General features: G+C 45.4%; 1 protein-coding gene across 1 annotated transcript in view; it reads right to left on the reverse strand.

Moving 5' to 3' along the window:
- Window positions 1-21,462, reverse strand: part of LOC134910767 (uncharacterized) — a 98,143-nt gene that overhangs the window by 10,518 nt on the left and 66,163 nt on the right. Inside the window, exons 7-8 of the mRNA XM_063919150.1 lie at window positions 12,774-13,055; window positions 4,712-4,835 (exon numbers count right to left, since the gene is read on the reverse strand). Of these exons, the coding sequence (XP_063775220.1) occupies window positions 4,712-4,835; window positions 12,774-13,055 (406 nt within the window). The remainder of the gene's footprint in view (window positions 1-4,711; window positions 4,836-12,773; window positions 13,056-21,462) is intronic.

Here is a 21,462-nt window from a genome sequence, read left to right on the forward strand (position 1 = left end):
ATTCCAAGTCAAATGCCTTCACTCCTTTTCAAAAGCCTGACCCATCAGTTACTCCTGTTTCCCAACTCAGGAAAATTTGGAGGAAGGTACATCAAGCTTTGAAAGCTCTTCGGTTCATTCAAAGAAATTTGCTGACAAGTCACGACACCATGTACTTTCAAAGTGGTATGGTTGTCTGCTCAAAATATTAAGCTTCAACAACCATCTCAAAAATTGGGACACAATTACATTGGGCCTTTTAAATCCATCAGCGAGTCAATACTGTTGCCTTTCATCTTCAGTTTCCCATATCTTTGAAAATCAAAAGATTCAAGGTCGGTGGCTCTAGGAGATCTACCCTAGTTATGGTTCAAGTTCATGAGGAGTACTGAATGTAGTTGAGAAGACCTTGGACTTTCAAGTATGTATGTGGCTGAGTACATTTCTTTGTCCATTGGAAGGGTTATGGCCCCAAGAGGGCATGGATTCATGAAATATTTCTTCAAACTCCTGGACTCAAGAAGTCCTTTTAAAGAGAGTTCCCTCTTAAACCGGGGTCTAGGTGTTCTGTTACAGTTCGCCGGGTGGAATGTGCTGTATGCAGGTCTTGGTCATTGCCAGGTGACCAGGTTGCTGCGTATCTTACGGCTACCTAGCTTGACAGCCCCTGTCCAGCACCTAGCAATGTGGTAGCCTTAATGCCTGTTGGGAGCAGCCAGGTGCCCGGAAACTGGGACACCGGGCGCAGATGGAATTCCTGGTTGCTAGGTACCAGCTCTCAGCCGGGATAAGTGGATGTGCAGCAGTGCAGCTGCACAGTCATTACTAAATACTGCTCCCTCATCACTGCCTGCTTGCAGATTGCTCAGAATACCCTTTATATATCCTCCTGTTCACTACTTCCTTGCTTGTTATAGTTAACCCTTTGCTGTGTAAACCGCTGGTCCCTATATCTGTTTTATTCATTGTCCTGTGGATACTCTGTCAAAATGTCTGTCTGTCAGTATCCAGTATCCAGCTCTGCCTGCTGAACCCAGGTCTGGTGAGATGTTTCCAGCTGCTGACTGTAGCGCCCCGGCTGTGAGTTTACATACCATCTGTACTGTTAAAAAAGAGGCTAATCCAACTTGTACCTCATACCTTAGCAGTTGTGTGACTCATTCTTAGCAGTCAGTCAGTACTACTCTGGGTTTTCAGACTATTGGGTGAGCTTCTATTGCTGAGGTATGCGCCCAGTACTAAGGGAACAGCAGGGGGTTGTTATTAGCAGAAGACCCTCTTGAGGGCTCTAGAAGTTTCACCACAATAGTTACAGAGCTCCATGCAACATCCTATAAGTTTAAGCATCAGCACACTCATCAAGTCCAAGTGTTTCCTCACTCAAGTCCAAAACCACAATTCTAAGCAAGTCCAATAGTTTCAATGCCAAGTGAGTCCAAGGGTCCTAACATTCCTAAAAACCTGGGTTATTGCCATTATTACTCGGGAGCAGTGACCTGGGAATCCAGCCTGGCTAGCATGCAGGGTTGGTCATGAGAAGGACCCGGGTTGCGGTGCAGTGTAAATGGGTAAGCTGGGTTGATGCAAACCAGCTCCGTGGTACAGTATGGGAAGATCATGCACTGGTCACATGTCCAGTGATGTTGCCAACTCGGCAGTAAGACAAGTACAGCTGCCACACTGAAATGGGTCTCAGCAGGGTCGCACCAAGGTTGGACTCAGCATTTCAGTGTAAAAGCAGTATAAGATACATACTGTATAGCTAAAAGTGCTTAGTATGAGATATTTCATGAGATGCTCTAAATGCCCATGTGCCCTACACTAAATTACCCCTATTCTGATCCATCCCATTGTGAGACACTACATATTGATACTTATGTACTATACATAATAGCTGCTGTAATGTGGTGCTCAGCACATTGTCAGTAATTCTCTGCTACACTGGAGATTTCTCTACTTCTCAGATAATCTTTAGCTTTAGCACAAGTGGATGAGTAAAGATGGACTGGTGCACTAAAATAGCCCTGTAAGTCCAGTGGCTGTGTGTGCATGAGAAGAGGGCATGACCATGACTTACGGGGGTGTGTCTCTGTATGCCGAAAAGCTGATCAAAATGACGGGAGCTAGAGCTGCTTGGTAAACACCTATCTCTTTGTTTTCCATCCAGCCATGCAGGTTTTCAGGGTGGACCAGCCAGTAGGTGCAGGCAGGACCAGCCAGTAGTGCTGGATCGGTCCTGCCTGCACCTGCAACCTGATTGATATCATGGAACGGCTAGATATCTGTCCTATCTTACAGAAAAAGTCACTGAATAGTTTAGTAGGACTTCGGGGTAAATTCAGTAAATGGTGGTTTTGCAAAATGATGGGCATCACTGCAGATTGATGGGAACCTGCAATCGATCCCAACCAGTTTCTAAACCCCTGTAACAGCACTATCCTTCTCTGCTGTACATGCACTGTGTATGCTTCAGTAGAACACTGCTACTGCATCACTGTAACAGCACTATCCTTCTCTGCTGTACATGCACTGTGTATGCTTCAGTAGAACACTTCTACTGCAACACTGTAATAGAAAATGTGCAAAGCTAAAAATAAAGGCATCCCCCCAATCTATAACCACTGCTGGGCAGTTAAACCAAGACTGATAGTGAATAAATTTGGGTAACAAAAAGCCTAGAGTCGCACAACATTCCATTATTCAGCATTTGGCTTTATCAGCCTTGGTTTGTGAAGCTTTAGAGGGGGATCTGCAGTGCATTTTTTCCTCCACCATGAATACATCCAGACCCTGGCCATTTGACACCATGGATGGGTTCCCTAGAGGGATCAGGCCCACAAAAATTGTGTGAGGCCCCCTTATAGGTATTGCCAGCACCAAGGCTTAATCCTTAGCAGTGTCAAGGTTAGTTTGGGGTAATAGTGTAAAAAAATGGAATAAATGAAATTGGTGTACTGCTGGTGCCAGTGATCCCAGGTTCCATGGAATGTTTCTAAATGGACCAGAATGTTCTAGCAGCCATTTTTGGGCACTGGCCATTGCTGGTACTGTACCTGTAAGGATAAAATCCACTTACGTAATACCCACATTTGCATGGGTACTGGATGAACCCTAGTGCTATTAGTACTAGAGTTGGGTACACCTAGCATTGGGACCCACTCTTGGCATGCCAGGTCCTGCGAGACTCTGCTAGCATTGGGCGTCTTTTTTGCATTTTTTTTGCTGAAAATGAATCTTACTGTAGCCATACTGTAATGTGACAAGGACGCACCAAGAGTCTGCATTGACTTATTTGTTATGTGACTAAGGCTCTGAATCAGCATACAAACTGCTATGATGTAGTGGATGTGGCTTTTTCCATCCCAAGTTCTGTTGTGCTTCCTATACAGATGCATTTGCACGCAGATATACAAGTGTTTCATATCAAATTAATCATCACAGTCTCCTGGTGCATCCAAAGGCCCAGAGCTAGCAAAGTTGTAGAGGACCAGTCAGCTCACTCACGTCAGGCATCTCCCACTGCATGGTCTATCATACCTCCCAACATGACCCATTCCAAGAGGAACAAAATTATCTATTCCAGGACTTCCCTCTTAATCTATGACTGCAATCGCCCGTGGTGAAACACCTTTCTTATCCATTAACTATTTCAACATGGATGATAGTATGATAAATTAATAGGAATCCCAGGAACAGAGCATTTTGTCCCTCCTGAAAAGGATCATGTTGGGAGGTATGGAGTATTGAGGCGAAATGTATGAGGACACATATGTAGTTGAATGCATGGTGTAGAACACTCCAACACTGTGAATTTCTGCTCTATTATTCTCCAAGCCTTTGATACTTAATGGGAAATTGGGGAACTCTGTGCTCTTTGACTTTCAAATTTATCTACAGAACTAACATCTTAGGCATAAAGGCCAAAGGTTGATTTTCAATTTTAGAAGGTAGTACTGTTCTCTGTAGAGACTTCTGCCAACATGCCTGCTAAAAGCAGGTTACATTTTTTAGAGGGTTAGTTGGAAGGATTGCAGTGGTATTGCTGCAAGTTTTGAACCTACTGCTTAGTATATCCGTGGTTTGTTGGTTGGATTAATATGGTATTGAGCTTAGTATTTTGCTGCTTTTTCAAACCTTCTACTTATTCCTTTAATGAGGGTAACTTAGCACTAGGGCAGGAGTTCTCAATCCACTCCTCAAGTTCCACAAACAGGTCATGTTTGTTAATGTCTGTAATCGTATACATGTCTGGTAGTCTATTCTTACTTAATCAATAATTATCCCACCTGCTCCCACAAACAGAAATCCTTATAACATGACCTGTTGGGAAAACATGAAGGTTGAGGTTAAGACTTACTTGCCTACCTGACCTTCTCCATGAGGGAGAAAATGCTCTGTTCCTGGACTTTCCTGGTAATGTATGATTGTCATCACCTGTGGTGAGCTAGTTAGTTGATAAGAAAGGTGTTTCACCACAGGTGATGGCAATCATACATTACCAGGAAAGTCCAGGAACAGAGCATTTTCTCCTGCATGGAGAGGGTCAGGTAGGCAAGTATGGGTTAAGAACCACTATCCTAGAAGCCTCAGTGAATTGATCTAATAGAACATAACAATAAACATAAGGAACATACAGTATATTTTCAGTTAGTACTTACAATTCAGTAGATGCTTGAAGGATAATAATACAGGTCATTATACAAGATAATACATATATAATTCTAAGTCATACCTGTCACGTTGGATATTTCGCCCTCAGAGCACTGGACACAGTAATAGCAGCAGGAATATAGATCAGACATCAGCACTTTCATGGTCCCTGGCTTACAGTTCTCTGAGCACTGAGACTTCGGGATCTAGAAATAAGAAAATTATCCATGTAAATATGCACATTCCTAGGACAGGTGTAGTATGGTATGCCGGCGGCCGGGGTCCTGGCGACCAGCATACCGGCGCTGGGAGCCCGACCGCCGGCATACCAACAGCGTAGCGAGCACAAATGAGCCCCTTGCAGGCTCGCTGTGCTTGCAATGCTGCGGGCACGCCACGCTATTTATTCTCCCTCCAGGGGGGTCATGGATCCCCATGAGGGAGAATACCTGTCGGTATGCCGGGTGTCGGGATTCCGGCACCGGAATACTGTGCACCGGGATCCCGACATTCGGCATACTGAAGACCACCCCTTAGGACTGAGCATGTGCAAACTGCAGTTACCAGAAAGGAATCCTTAGGCAGGGGTGCCAAGAGGAAGGAGGGTACTCTTTACCCGGGACTGGTGATGGCCTGGATCAGTCGCTGAGGTAGTCATTGTTCACTATTGCAGCATTGCTGGGCTGGACAAATGTTACCTTTACAGTGTGCAGTAGGGTATGTTAAATTACATGGTTTTCCAAAATTGTGTGTCTGGCAAAATGTTCTACCCCTAGGTGTCATTCTAGCCCCAATGTCCTGTCTTACTAGCTCAATATCTTGGGGTCCCATTACTGGCTCAAAGTTTTGAAATTTTACTTACACAATCCTGCAGTGCACGCTATCACCGGGGCAAGGACTGATGATGCGAGGACCAGATGGACTAAGATTGCAACATAAACATGGCTGAAGACCAATACAAGCTAAAAATCGTATCTTTGGTGTGTGATAAACTTAGAAAATGTGATTAATTTTCCATTGATTTTGTGATTTTTTTTTTTTAAATATAACATGCAGTTTTGTTTTTTTCTCCATTGGACCAAAATCAGAGTCCCCTTTTGACACATTATGGCAGGCAGAACTACCTTTTTACACATTACAGCAGCAGAGTCCCCTTTTTACACATTATGGCAGGTAGAGCACATTATACACATCATGCCTAGTAGAGCACATTATACATATTACGCAAGGTAGATCCTCCTTAATATATATATATATATATATATATATAGAGAGAGAGAGAGAGAAAAGGTGGTGTGTTCGGCACTCAAAACCTAAACACTGTAGTGGCTGCGGGGCCCTCCTCGTGGGGTATGGTGACTCCACAATGCAGCAATAGAGGTGTATAGGCGGCACTCAGCAGACTTGAAGCAGAAGATTGTGCAAAGGTCCTTTTAATAACCACAAGCCGCCATGTTTTGGAGACTGCTCCCCATCCTCAGGGACCTGAGGATGGAGAGCACTGCATATACCCCTGAAAAAAGCATCCTGCGAGGCGCTGAAATGTCGGCAAGATATGCCTTTCATTATTGCTTTTTGATTTGAGAATACACTTTACCTGATTTCACAAGTCCCTGGAGTGCCGCCTGGTTTTTACTGATTGGGAGTGGGCCATTGCTAAGCCCTCTCTAGAAGACCACCGATTCCTATACAGCATAAGGAGGGCACCGGGGCAGTTGTTCTATTGAAAGGGAGTGCCAACCATTACAGTTTGCTATATATACATGTATATATATATATATATATATATATATATAGAAAAGTTTGTTGGCAGGTGAGCTTTAAACCAGGTAAGCACATTTTCTCCCATTGGATAGCAGTTGCCAGGCTTCCAATAATTCTATGTGAAAAATCTGCTGTATGTGACAGAGTAGGATTTGCAGTGAAGTGGGGTCCCGTGATGTGGGCTGCAAGCTTCAATGCATTGTACAATTCATGAACGTAAACCCTATTATTTATCTAGTTATGTATTAAAGTTTTTAAGTGAATGAGGTTACTGTGGAGAGTGGAAGGTTCTCTGTGTGTGTATATATATATATATATATATATATATGCACATATATATATACATATCATTAGTATCTGCACCACACATTGCATTCTTCACTAGCACACAGCTCCCTCCCTCCTCCTCCTCTTCCCCCCATGCACACGAGTAGTGGCTGGTGAATCTTGATGAGTGGCTGTTCCCTGCAGCGCCCTATCCCCCCACACCTCCCCCTCCCTTGTAACTTACTTTGTGATGTTGCATGTGTATACAGTCTGGAGTGGATGGTAATGCACTTCACGATCTCTACTGGGTTTCTCTCCTGCTCTCTGGATGGGATGTGAGGGGATGTAGTTATGTGACCGGTGGTCAGGAGACTGACGGTCACAATACTGGCACCTACATCCCGCCACCTCACAATCCCGACAGTTGGCATGCCGAATAACAGGGACTATTCTCACTCGTGGGTGTCCATGACACCCATAGAGGGGTGAGTAGAACATGTGGCAAGCACAGCACGCCACCGAGCCCTCAAGGGACTTTGTTGTGCTCACTCCTCCCCCTCTGTGCATCTCAATGCCGGGATCCCAGCAGCGGGATGCTGACCGGTGGTCAAGCGATACACACCCGGGAATTCTCACACGCAGCACAACTTCACAAGACAGTGCACTCAGACTGCAGAGCCATAGAGCAGAGCTGTGCATTCAAGAGTCGGAGCAGGCATCCAGCAGCAGTCACACTTAAACAATGTGCTGACAGTTTGCCGGGGCATGGAGTTAAAAATAGGTTCTGTTAAAGAGCTCTGCATGTGGGTGGTAAATCTACTACTGGCAGTGTGGAGTGTGTTGCTAGATGGTGCGCCCTCAGTGCATTTGTGCTGTGGGCAGGGCACCATTGGCACACACCTAGAAACACTAAGGCAGAGTTTCTCTTAGTGCAAATGAACGCTAATCTGCAATGAAACTGCAGTATAATTGCTTCTAGCGCTAGTTTGCATAGCTTTCAGGGTGACTGCTCTTTTGTGTATTTGGATTTTTCCTGTTAGTTTGCACTGTGGGCGTGTATTGTTTTTTGTGTGCAGATTTGCATCCACTTTGCAATTGATTGCAACTACAGTATGCTTTTGCTAGTACATTTGTATTCAACCTTGAATTAGGCCCATAGGCTACAATGGCTGCATTTTCTAGGATTACTGCAATTCCTATTTCACCAGCTCCTGTAGTAACCAGAGGGACCACAGAAGGCATCTCCCATATCTGCTGCTGTCACCCCTTCTTACATTTAGGGGATACTATATTTTTATGGGTGGCTTTAGAAAATGTCTGAGGCTATTTCAAAAATAGTGGTAATAAATACGCGCCTTAGTGTTTCATTCAGTATTAGGGGCAAAGCACACTAGGTGCAAACTAGAGAGTGCGGTGGGCACTTTTCGTGTTTTGTGTTTTGGTTTTTGTTCTGGTTCCATCCTCGTGTTTTGGATCTGGATTGGTTTTGCCAAAACCACCCTTTGGTGTTTTGGTTTTGGTTTTGAATGTGGATAATTTTTGAAAAAAATACATATAAACAGCTAAAATCACAGAATTTTGGGGTAATTTTGATCCAACGGTATTACTAACCTTAATAACATTAATTTCCGCTCATTTCCAGTCTATTCTGAACACCTCACACCTCACAATATTGTTTTTAGGCCAAAAGGTTGCACCGAAGTGGCTGTATGACTAAGCTAAGCAACACAAGTATGCGGCACAAACACCTGGTCCATCTAGGAGTGGCACTGCAGTACAACTGCACTAATGGTGGATAATGAGTGCATGTCTAACACGAACATAGTTGTCAAGGCCTCAGTTTGCCACTTTGCAACAGGATGACTGCTGTCATATTTCATCTTCCTCGCAAAGGACTGTTGGACAGTCTTTTGCTTAGTTGAAGTAGTACAAGTGGTCTTCCGACTTGCCATCTGGTATGACGATCGACTCCAAGCAACAACAACAGCAGCAGCAGCAGTTGGAGGAAGTGGTTCTTGATCTTTCCCTATTTTATCCTCCAAATTTTTGTTCTCCGTTATTTTTCTGGAGTTATATAACAAAATGCAGCACAGGAGAGCGTATCTCTACACCACACAGGGCAAACCCTGTAAAAAATATTTGGATTAAATATTAATAACCCCTTTATTTGGAGTAAATAATATACAGTACAGTACAGCACCACTGAACTTATATGGCAGCACCACTGGACTGTACTTATATGGCAGTACCACTGGACTGGATTTATATGCCTGTACCACTGGATTTATTTGGCAGTACCACTGGACATATACGGAAGTATTACTGAAATTATATGGCAGTACCACTAAACATATACGGCAGTATCACTGGATTTATAAGGCAGTACCACTGGACATATACAGCAGTATCACTGGACTTATACGCCAGTATAACTGGACTTATATGGCAGTACCACTGGATTTATACGGCAGTACCACTGGACTTATATGGCAGTACCACTGGACTTATACGGCAGTAATACTGGATTTTTTTGGCAGCACAGGGACACCACCACTGGACTGATGCAGCACAACACATCACCACTTGACTGGACTTATACAGCAGCACTTGAAATATGGCAGCAGAGGACACCACCACTGTGACTGGACTGATGGAGCATAAGACACTACACTGGACTGAGCAGCACAAGACAGCACTAGAATTGCCACCCCACTTTCCCTGCCGCACAGACACTGAGGACGGAGACACATCCTCTTGCTACACTCTCCAATTCCGCAGTGAAAATGGCGGCTACGTGCGGCTCCTTATACGGAATCCAAAAACCCACAAGATTCCGACAGCGGAATGATGAAGTTTTGCCTCGTTCTGGTTTCCTAGTCTGGCAGGAAAACCCGAGCCGGGCTCAGGACGTGAAGTCTGGTAGGGTTCAGTTCTCAGGGAATCGAACCCGCTCATTTCTACTGCAAACTAGTACAAACTCTGTTTCTGACTCTGAGTCACACGCATGTAATGAGAACATACCTCTAAAGAATACAGATTTCAACAGGACTATACAGCTTTATCCTGGGAAGGAGGGAGATTAAGGGGGGCACTCTGTTTCCTAAACCATCTGCATTTGGACCTTGATTTACCTCTGTTGCATTGATAGAGATGCAAATAAGTGTTTTATATTTTGTGCAGAGAACATGTTGACGTCCTTTGCATGTAGCACAATACAGGGCAGCATTATGTGTATACTGATTTTCAGTGGTGACACTTTTAATTCTATATCTGTTTGCATATATTATGTTCAATATGGCTTCTCCAAGGTGCAGCTTTCTTTTGCTTTGACCCTAACTGAAATGAGACCCTTAATGTATCATAATGCAGTTAATTGAAATTAGATTTTACTGTAGCTCTAATATGAGTTATTAGCATAAAAACAACCTAACCATGAACAGATAATGTCAGAGGCAGCGTATCACTTTGTTATTTAGGAATGTTGTATCTCTCACCTCATAACACTGCTCCAACAGTGAGAACTACAGTAGAGGAACACAAAGAATAAATTTTTGGGCACCTGAAAGAGTGGGTGAATCTAATGCATCCTGTCCATGGGCCTAATTCAGACCTGATCATAGATATGCTAAATTTAGCACATCTACGATCAGTCTCCAGACATGTGGGGGGGCGCCCAGCAGAGGGCTAGTCCGCCCCATATGTCAGGCCCGACCCCCCTGCATAAGTACAAAATCATCGCACAGAAGGTTCTTAAATATGCTAAGTGGCCACTATTTGTCTCAATTAATTGCAGAGCCTTCTAAAAACAGTCCAATACTGGACCTAGAATTAAATATAAATAATAATGTGGAGATAATATCAAATACTAAAGTAGGGGAGACATTGGGTAACTGCGATCACAATATGGTCACATTCAATATTGGTTTTAAAAAATACCACTATAAGGGTTCAACCAAAGACTTTTAACTTCAGAAAAGCAACTTTCGACAGTCTCAAACAAGCACTGAAGGACATTTGTTCAATGGTTAGAACACCGCTGAAATGTGGGATGCTTTTAAATGGTTGCTCGATTACTATACTCGTAAACTCATTCCCATGTGCAGCAAACAAAAAAGTTCAAAATGCAGACCTATGTGGCTTAATAATAAGGTTAAGGAAGAAATGGATAAAAAGAGATGCGCTTTCAAAGCTTTCAAATCAAATGGGAAGGTGGGGTCACTCCATTACTACAAGGAATGTAACAAGAAATTAAAAAAAGCAAATAGCTAAAGAGAGCAAAACTAACTCAAAAAAGTTTTTTAAGTATATAAACAGAAAAAGCTTAAAAAGGGAAAATATTGGAGCAATACATGGAGAATCAGGAGTATTGACAACAGATGACAAACTATAAGCAGAAATATTAAACAATATTTTTCATCAGTGTTTACAAGAGAGGAACAGATGTTAAAAGAAAGGACTAACATTAGTAATGATAACGTACTGTTGCTTAACACTTATTTGTAGTAGTACAGATGGAGCCCTTCTCATCTATCCCTTTAATAGGATTAACTGCTGTAATCCTATTATCCTGCTGTAATGACTTAATCCCCTGCTGTATTGTTCTCTCTGTATTGTATTGCAGCTGAGAACAATAGATGAAAGGCTTATGCTAATAAATCTTGGGGCAACTAGGCGCAGCAGAGAAGCCTAGATGAGCAAGGCTCCATCTGTACGTGAGTGACTAAAGAAAATTAAGATTAATAAATCACCGGTTCCAGATGGACTTCACCCAAGGGTTCTTATGGAACTTCACTCAGAATTAGCAAGGCCTCTGTATTTGATTTCTTATGACTCCTTTAAAACAGGCATGATACCAAAGGACAGGTTTATACAGTAGCAGAGGTAATGCCTATATTTAAAAAGGAAGGCAAATCTGATCTCGATAACTATAAACCGATTAGTTTAACATCAGTAGTGGGAAACATTTTGGTGGGAATATTAAAGGATAGCATAAAGGAGTATTTGGATATCTCCAATGTCATTACTAGGAACTAGCTTAGTTTTGTGAGGGACAGATCATGCCAAACTAACTTAATTACTGTAGCTTCTACAAAAAAGTGAGCGATAATATTGACCGGGGCAATGCAGTAGATGTGGTCTATTTAGATTTTGCGAAAGCCTTTGATACAGTGCCTCACAAGAGGTTGATTTTCAAACTAAAAGAGCTCAGCATAGGAAACACCATATGTACTTGCGTAAGTAATTGGCTGGATAACAGGGAAGATGAGTTATAGTTAATTTGGATGTTCTCCAACTGGGCCACTGTATTCAGTGGAATACTTCAAGGGTCAATACTCGGGCACATGTGCAACATTTGGAATTTGTTTCCTCATGTCTGGATAACCCAGCAGTGTTGTGATGGTCCCATCACTTTTTGTGAGAAATGGAAAAGTTGTAACATTGTAAAACCATACTCCTCCTCAACAACCTCCTTTTTTCCCACAAGGTTCTATTTAGCCAATTTAAAAGCTTTTGGACAGTAACAACAGTGAATTCTTTACCACAGAGATAAGGTTGTATTTTTTTTTAAGACCCAGACTATGGCTAGACAGTCCTTCTCGATAGTGGCATAGGCTATCTCTCGGTTAGCTATCTTATGAGATAGACACATGGGGGGTAATTCCGAGTTGATCGCAGCAGCAAAATTTTTAGCAGTTGGGCAAAACAATGTGCACTGCAGGGAGGTGGTGGGGGGCAGATATAACATTTGCAGAGACAGTTAGATTTGGGTGGGTTATTTTGTTTCTGTGCAGGGAAATACTGGCTGCTTTATTTTTATACTGCAATTTAGATTTCAGTTTGAACACACCCCACCCAAATCTAACTCTCTCTGCACATGTTATATCTGCCACACCTGCAGTTCAAATGGTTTTGTCCAGCTGCTAACAAATTTGCTGCTGCGATCAACTCGGAATTACCGCCCTGATTGGGTGTTTCCTACCATCTTCTCACACCTGGCAAAAGTCCACACCACAAAGCGTCTATCTGCACAATAAACCTTCTATTGTAGTCAGAGGCAGCCAACTCTGGGGCACAAGTCAGCGTGTCTTTTAAGATGGTGAAGGCATACTCACACTCAATGATCCATTCAATCTTCTGAGCATACTGAATCTCTTATTGTTCAAGTCCATTAGAGCCTTGGCCATGGTGCTGTAATGTGGTATGAATTTTCTGTAATAGCCTGCAACTCCAATGGAGGCCCGCACTTGCTTTTGGTTGATAGGTTGGGGCCACTTGATAATAAACTCCACCTTTTCTGGATCTGATCTAATGGAGCCTCCTCCAACCCAATGTCCTATGTGATGAACATCAGCCATCCCCATCTCACATTTATCTGTGCTTATGGTGAGCCCAGCCTGTTTGATCCTTTTGAGCACTTCTGACACATGAGTCAAATGGTCCTCCCAGGTATGGCTGAAGATGGAGATAGGATTGGGCAAAGTCTTGACACCCCTCCAGTATGTTATTTACCATTTGCTGGAATGTGGTAGGGGTGTTATTCATCATGAAAGGCATGGTAATAAACTCAAAGAGTCCTATGGGCATGATGAAGGCAGAACACCCCTGGGCTTCATTAGCAAGTGGTATATGCCAGTAACCCTTGCTTAAGTCCTGCATCGAGACAAACTTGGCCCCTCCACTCCGGTCCAGTAGCATGTCGACACAAGGCATAGAGTAAGCGTCAGGTGTGGTCAATTTGTGATAGTCCACGCAAAACCTGTAATCCAATCATTCTTAGGAAATAATATGACTACAGAGGCCTATGGGCTTTTAGATGGCACAATGAACCCCAGAGCAAGCATCTCCCTGATCTCAGTCTTTACCTGTCTCATAACATTTAGGGTCATTCAGTAAGCGACTTGTCGGATGGCTTACTGCTCCCAGTGTCCACATGGTGCGTGGTCAGGTGAATTCAACCAGGTTGACAAGAAAACTGGGCTTGTTCAGCCTCAAAGATCCTATGAATCTCTTGCTGCTTGGCCATATCCAATTGTTGTCCCACCTGGACTGATTCCACTCCTTGATTCTCTTTAGCAGCTCCCAAAAGGTCAGGTAACAAATCAGTTTGTGGTTCTCCATCAGAGTGCAACATACCATCATAGCTGCAACTTGGTGATCTTGATAAGCTTTGTGTTAGGATCTCCTGCTCTGTGCTGCCACGTCGCCATGGCAACCGGGAGGCAAGTGTTAGCGAAGTAACCTGAGCGCATCTGATACTCTGGTCCGGGTTTTTACTGTGTAGTGGTTACAGGCTCTGTGCACGGCAGGGAATCCGGCGCTGGTTTTGTGCTCACAGTCTGTGAGGTCTGAGTGGGGCGTGGACAGCACCTGCTATATAAACCATCCTCCCAGGCTAGGCAAATGCTGCTGAATCTTTGTTTTGTTAGTCAGTTCCAGAGAGTTAGCTAGTACTGTGTGACTTTGTATTTACTTGTTGCTTACTGCGAATAGGCCTTGGGATTCGGTACTTCATTCTGCCAATCCGGACCTAGCAGTAAGACTGGAGTCAGTTGTTTGACCTGCAGGTTTGCGGCTGTACTCTCAGACCTGCTTGCTTAATCCTCCCTCACTGTGCAGGGCGTCCAGGTGTCAGTTTAGTGGCAGTAAGCTGAACCTGTGCCCTGCAAGTGGGGGTTAGGATTGTGGATACTCTCCTTGTGTCTATATTTCTATCTCTGACCAAGGAGTTTATTCCCACACCCGTTGGTAACCCTTTGGGGTTTTTTCTGTTGCTCTTAGCAACATCATTTCAGGTGCTCCACATGTTAAATCACTACACATCGCTTAATTGTCCGCTCTATTAGATCTGAGCATTCCTGACACTAGGGAGACACCCAATTCCTGAGCCTTTGGGCTTCTCCGTTCACTTTGTGTTTATTAGTTATTCCATCACCTCCTGTGTATGTTATGTTATACTGTCTGTGAGTTCGTTTGCTTCGCTTCACTCTCTGTTCATACACCGGTATACTCCTGTTAGCACTGGTGTGCGTAACATATTCAGCAGCCCTACTCCTGTTGAAATTTTGTGGGAATATGGAGCATACCCCTCAAAATACGTTGCAACAGGTGGTCGATCAGGTGCAGGTCCTGACTCGACAATTTAATGATTTGTCCATTAAAATGCACACCTCCCAGGCTGCTGGCGGAGCTCCCGCAGCAGCAGCACCTGCAGGGGTTAAGGAGCCGAAAGTAAATCTCCCGGATCGTTTTTCTGGAGATCGCTCGCAGTTCTTTTGTTTCAAGGAGAGCTGCAAGCTATATTTCCGGCTTAGGCCTCAGTCTTCTGGGTCGGAGATTCAGCGGGTGGGCATAGTGATTTCCTTGCTACAAGGAGACCCACAGGTCTGGGCATATGGGTTGCAGCCTGACTGTCCGTCGCTTAAAAGTGTTGATGCTTTTTTTACGGCACTGGGCATGTTGTATGATGACCCTGACAAGACGGCCTCAGCCGAGGCTCAGATTTCGATCCTTAAGCAAGGGCGAAGGCCAGTTGAGGTTTACTGTACGGAGTTTCGGAGGTTGGCCCATGATACCCAGTGGAATGACCCAGCCCTGAGACACCAGTACCGAAGAGGTCTTTCTAACCAGATAAAGGACCAACTGGTACAATATCCCTTGCCTGATAGCTTGGATCAGCTCATGCAGTTATCCATCCGGGTGGATAGACGGCTGAGAGAGCGTAGGCTTGAAAGGGAGACTGAGATTTCCTTCCTTCCCAAGGGAACCTCAGACTCTGAGGAATTTTCCGAGGAGCCTATGCAGATTGGGGCTACTCGCCTCTCTTCGCGTGAGAAGACGCGGAGGAGACAGCAGGGGTTGTGTTTGTACTGTGGGAATAAAGGTCATGTGGTAGTATCATGCCCAGAAAAGCCGGAAAACTTCAGGGCCTGAGGGTGATGGGAAATATCCTGTCAGGCCAGAAGTCAGAATTTCCCAAGAAGACTTTTATCATTCCGGTGACCTTGAAGATCCTCGGTCAAACTGTCAAGACTGAGGCCTTTGTGGACAGTGGGGCCGACGGGGTTTTTATGGACCGCCAATTCGCCCTGAAACACTCTGTTCCCTTAGTACCCTTGGCATCGGAAATTGAGATTTGTGGGTTAAACGGGGAACCATTATCCCAAGGTAAAATTACCTCTTGCACTAGCCAGATTTCTTTGTTTATTGGAGCCACACACTCTGAAAAATTGTCCTTTTATGTGACTGTCTGTACTTTTGCCCCATTGGTGTTGGGGTTACCCTGGTTAAGGGCCCACAATCCTCAATTTGACTGGGTCTCTGGGGAGATTCTTAGTTGGGGTACTGATTGTTTCAGGAGTTGCTTGAGCCTTCCAGTCAGGCTCTCGCAGCTAAGTTTGCCAGGATTGCCAGGGTGTTATGCAGATTTTGCGGACGTGTTCTCCAAAAAAGTTGCAGAGGTACTACCTCCCCATCGCCCCTATGACTGTGCCATTGATTTGTTGCCAAATGCTAAGCTTCCCAAGAGCAGGTTGTACTCCCTGTCACGTCCTGAGACTCAGGCTATGGCAGAGTACATTCAGGAGAACTTGGCTAAGGGATTTATCAGACCTTCACAGTCTCCAGTTGGGTCGGGGTTCTTCTTCGTGGGTAAAAAGGACGGTTCGTTGCGACCCTGCATCGACTTCAGGGAATTGAACCATATCACGATTAAAAACTCATACCCACTGCCTCTCATTTCGGTCTTGTTTGACCAGCTTCGTACTGCCACCATTTTTTCTAAGATTGACCTACGCGGTGCGTACAATCTAATCCGAATAAGAGAGGGGGATGAATGGAAGACTGCCTTTAATACCCACTCAGGGCATTATGAATATTTGGTGATGCCTTTTGGGCTCTGTAATGCCCCGGCAGTCTTCCAGGATTTCATGAATGATGTGCTCAGGGAATATTTGGATAGATTCTTAGTTGTATACTTAGATGACATCCTAATCTTCTCCCATTCCCTGGAGGAACATCGGAAGTATGTACGCTTAGTCCTCCAGAAACTCAGAGACCACCGGCTTGGGGCGAAGCTGGAGAAGTGCGAATTTGAAGTTCAGCAAATCGCATTTCTAGGATATATTATCTCCCCAGAAGGTTTCCAAATGGAGGGTTCCAAGGTACAGGCAGTCCTGGATTGGGTGCAGCCCACTAGTTTGAAGGCGCTTTAGCGTTTCCTGGGCTTTGCGAATTTTTATAGACGATTTATCGCTGGATTTTCGTCTATAGTGGCGCCCTTGGTGGCACTCACTAAGAAAGGGGCGGATGTTGCTCACTGGTCTTGTGAGGCTAAAGCGGCTTTTGCCCGTCTCAAAAGGGCATTTGTTTCGGCCAAGGTGCTGCGACACCCAGATCCAGAGCGTCCTTTTGTGGTGGAGGTGGATGCCTCTGAGATGGGTATTGGGGCAGTGCTTTCTCAGATGGGAGTGTCTGATAATCGCCTTCATCCCTGTGCTTACTTTTCCCGTAAATTTTCGCCTGCCGAGATGAATTATGACGTGGGTAACCGGGAATTGTTGGCTATTAAGGATGCACTCGAGGAGTGGAGACACTGGCTTGAGGGGGCTAAGTTTGTGGTCTCAATTCTCACTGACCATAAGAATCTGGCATATTTAGAGTCAGCGAAGCGTCTCAATGCCAGGCAGGCACGATGGGCTTTGTTTTTTGCTCGCTTTAATTTTTTGATAACATATCGCCCTGGGTCAAAAAACATCAAGGCTGATGCGCTCTCGCGGAGTTTTGCTCCAATCCAGGAGACCACCGAGGAGCCGTTTCCCATTGTTTCCCCATCATGTATTAAAGTGGGCATTACCCAGGACCTCTTATCATTAGTCCTTAGAGCACAGGAGCAGGCTCCTCCAGACCTTCCGGTAGGTCTTTTGTTTGTGCCTCCTAGGTTAAGACAGCGAGTGTTCCTGGAATTCCATGCCAAGAAGTCTGCAGGTCACCCGGGTATTGCCAGAACTCGGGAGTTGCTATCTAGGGCGGTGTGGTGGCCCTCGGTGGCTAAGGATGTGGATCAGTGGGTTCGGGCATGTGACATCTGTGCCCGAAATAAGACTCCTAGAGGGGTTCCTGTTGGCCCATTACATCCACTCTCTATCCCATCTAAGCCATGGACCCACATTTCAATGGATTTTGTGGTGGACTTGCCCAAATCCTCGGGGATGACAGCCATCTGGGTTGTCGTTGACAGGTTTTCGAAGATGGCGCACTTCGTTCCAGTGGTTGGGCTGCCATCGGCCAGACGCCTGTCTGAATTATTTATGCTGCATGTTGTGCGTCTCCACGGGTTGCCACTTGATGTGGTCTCTGACCGCGGATCCCAGTTTGTGGCTAAATTCTGGAGGGCATTTTGTTCCGATCTCCAGATTTCTGTCAGCTTGTCGTCGGGCTACCATCCGCAGTCTAATGGGCAGACTGAAAGGGTGAACCAGTCCTTGGAGCAGTTCCTCAGGTGTTATGTCTCCAAGTGTCAGACTGACTGGGTTGCTCATCTGTCCATGGCGGAGTTTGCCTATAACAACGCGGCTCACTCTGCTACAGGGATCTCTCCCTTTCTTTGTGTGTATGGGCATCATCCTAAGGCCAATTCTTTTGACCCCCTGGACTCCACGCCTGGTGGTTCCTCTGTGGTTTCGGTCCTTAGAGGTATTTGGCAGAAAGTGAAGAAAGCCCTTGTGTCTGTGTCATTAGTGACCAAAACGGTTTTTGATAAGCGGAAAAGACCCTGCAGCTTCAAATTAGGAGACTTCGTCTGGTTGTCTACCAAGAATTTGAAGTTGAGACAGCCATCTCATAAGTTAGGCCCCCGGTTCATCGGCCCTTATAAGATCACCAGGGTTATCAATCCGGTGGCATTTCAGTTAGATCTGCCCCGTTCTTTGGGTATCAATAAAACATTTCATTGTTCCCTTTTAAAACGGGCGATTAGTAATCCTTCTTCCAGTGGAAGACCTTCCCCTCTTCTGATACGTGGCCAGAGGGAGTTTGTTGTTGAAAGGATTCTTGACTCCAAGGTGGTTCGGGGTCGGCTGTCATTTTTGGTGCACTGGAAGGGGTATGACCCGGAGGAGCGGTCGTGGGTGCGCAGTTGTGATCTTCATGCCCCCAGACTGATACGCTCTTTCTTCTCGCAGTTCCCCGATAAACCCGGTGGTAGGGGTTCTTTGACCCCTCGTCAGAGGGGGGGTACTGTTAGGGTCTCCTGCCCTGTGCTGCCACGTCGTCATGGCAACCGGGAGACAAGTGCTAGCGGAGTGACCTGAGCGCAGCTGATACTCCGGTTCGGGTCTTTTGCTGTGCAGTGGTTATAGGCTCTGTGCATGGCAGGGGATCCGGTGCTGGTTTTTGTGCTCACAGTCTGTGAGGTCTGAGTGGGGCGTGGACAGCACCTGCTTTATAAGGCCTCTTCTCAGGGTAAGCAGATGCTGCTGAATCTTTGTTGGTTAGTCAGTTTCTGAAAGTTAGCCAGTACTGTGTAGCTTTGTATTTGTTTGTTGCTTACTGCAATTAGGCCTGGGGATTTGGTATTACACTCTGCCAATCCAGACCTAGCAGTAAGACTGGAGTCAGTCGTTTAGCTTGCTGGGGTTCTGTTACTACTCTGTGAACTTAGCAAGTTTGCGGCTGTATTCTAAGACTTGCCTGTCTAATCCTGTCTCACTGTGCTAGGTGTCAGGGGTCAGTTTAGTGGCAGTAAGCTGAACCTGTGCACTGCAAGTGAGAATTAGGATTGTGGAGACTCTCCTTGTGTCTATCATTCCATCTCTGACCAAGGAGTTTACTGCCACACCCGTTGGTAACCCTTTAGGGTTTTGCTGTTGCCCTTAGCAACAGCATTTCGGGTTCTCTACGTATTAAAACACAACATCTTGCTTTTCCCATCTGAGCAGTTCTAATACAAGGGAGATACCCAGTTCCTTAGCCTCTGGGCTTCTCTGTTCACTTTGTGTGTATTTTGTTACCCTATCACCTTCTGTGTACGTTATGTCATATTCCCCAGTCTGTCTGTAAGTCCATTTGTTTTGCATAACAGTTCAAACACCAGTACATTCCTGCAGGCACTGGAGTGCATAACAGTCCTGACACCAGTACTTTCCTGCAGGCACTGGTGTGCATAACATATTCAGCAGCCTAATACTCCTGTTGAAATTTTGTGGGAATATGGAGCATACCCCTCAAAATACGTTGCAACAGGTGGTCGATCAGGTGCAGGTCCTGACTCGACAATTTAATGATTTGTCCATTAAAATGCACACCTCCCAGGCTGCTGGCGGAGCTCCCGCAGCAGCAGCACCTGCAGGGGTTAAGGAGCCGAAAGTAAATCTCCCGGATCGTTTTTCTGGAGATCGCTCGCAGTTCTTTTGTTTCAAGGAGAGCTGCAAGCTATATTTCCGGCTTAGGCCTCAGTCTTCTGGGTCGGAGATTCAGCGGGTGGGCATAGTGATTTCCTTGCTACAAGGAGACCCACAGGTCTGGGCATATGGGTTGCAGCCTGACTGTCCATCGCTTAAAAGTGTTGATGCTTTTTTTACGGCACTGGGCATGTTGTATGATGACCCTGACAAGACGGCCTCAGCCGAGGCTCAGATTTCGATCCTTAAGCAAGGGCGAAGGCCAGTTGAGGTTTACTGTACGGAGTTTCGGAGGTTGGCCCATGATACCCAGTGGAATGACCCAGCCCTGAGACACCAGTACCGAAGAGGTCTTTCTAACCAGATAAAGGACCAACTGGTACAATATCCCTTGCCTGATAGCTTGGATCAGCTCATGCAGTTATCCATCCGGGTGGATAGACGGCTGAGAGAGCGTAGGCTTGAAAGGGAGACTGAGATTTCCTTCCTTCCCAAGGGAACCTCAGACTCTGAGGAATTTTCCGAGGAGCCTATGCAGATTGGGGCTACTCGCCTCTCTTCGCGTGAGAAGACGCGGAGGAGACAGCAGGGGTTGTGTTTGTACTGTGGGAATAAAGGTCATGTGGTAGTATCATGCCCAGAAAAGCCGGAAAACTTCAGGGCCTGAGGGTGATGGGAAATATCCTGTCAGGCCAGAAGTCAGAATTTCCCAAGAAGACTTTTATCATTCCGGTGACCTTGAAGATCCTCGGTCAAACTGTCAAGACTGAGGCCTTTGTGGACAGTGGGGCCGACGGGGTTTTTATGGACCGCCAATTCGCCCTGAAACACTCTGTTCCCTTAGTACCCTTGGCATCGGAAATTGAGATTTGTGGGTTAAACGGGGAACCATTATCCCAAGGTAAAATTACCTCTTGCACTAGCCAGATTTCTTTGTTTATTGGAGCCACACACTCTGAAAAATTGTCCTTTTATGTGACTGTCTGTACTTTTGCCCCATTGGTGTTGGGGTTACCCTGGTTAAGGGCCCACAATCCTCAATTTGACTGGGTCTCTGGGGAGATTCTTAGTTGGGGTACTGATTGTTTCAGGAGTTGCTTGAGCCTTCCAGTCAGGCTCTCGCAGCTAAGTTTGCCAGGATTGCCAGGGTGTTATGCAGATTTTGCGGACGTGTTCTCCAAAAAAGTTGCAGAGGTACTACCTCCCCATCGCCCCTATGACTGTGCCATTGATTTGTTGCCAAATGCTAAGCTTCCCAAGAGCAGGTTGTACTCCCTGTCACGTCCTGAGACTCAGGCTATAGCAGAGTACATTCAGGAGAACTTGGCTAAGGGATTTATCAGACCTTCACAGTCTCCAGTTGGGTCGGGGTTCTTCTTCGTGGGTAAAAAGGACGGTTCGTTGC

This window comes from Pseudophryne corroboree, chromosome 4 (assembly GCF_028390025.1).
Source record: "Pseudophryne corroboree isolate aPseCor3 chromosome 4, aPseCor3.hap2, whole genome shotgun sequence".
NCBI lineage: Eukaryota > Metazoa > Chordata > Amphibia > Anura > Myobatrachidae > Pseudophryne > Pseudophryne corroboree.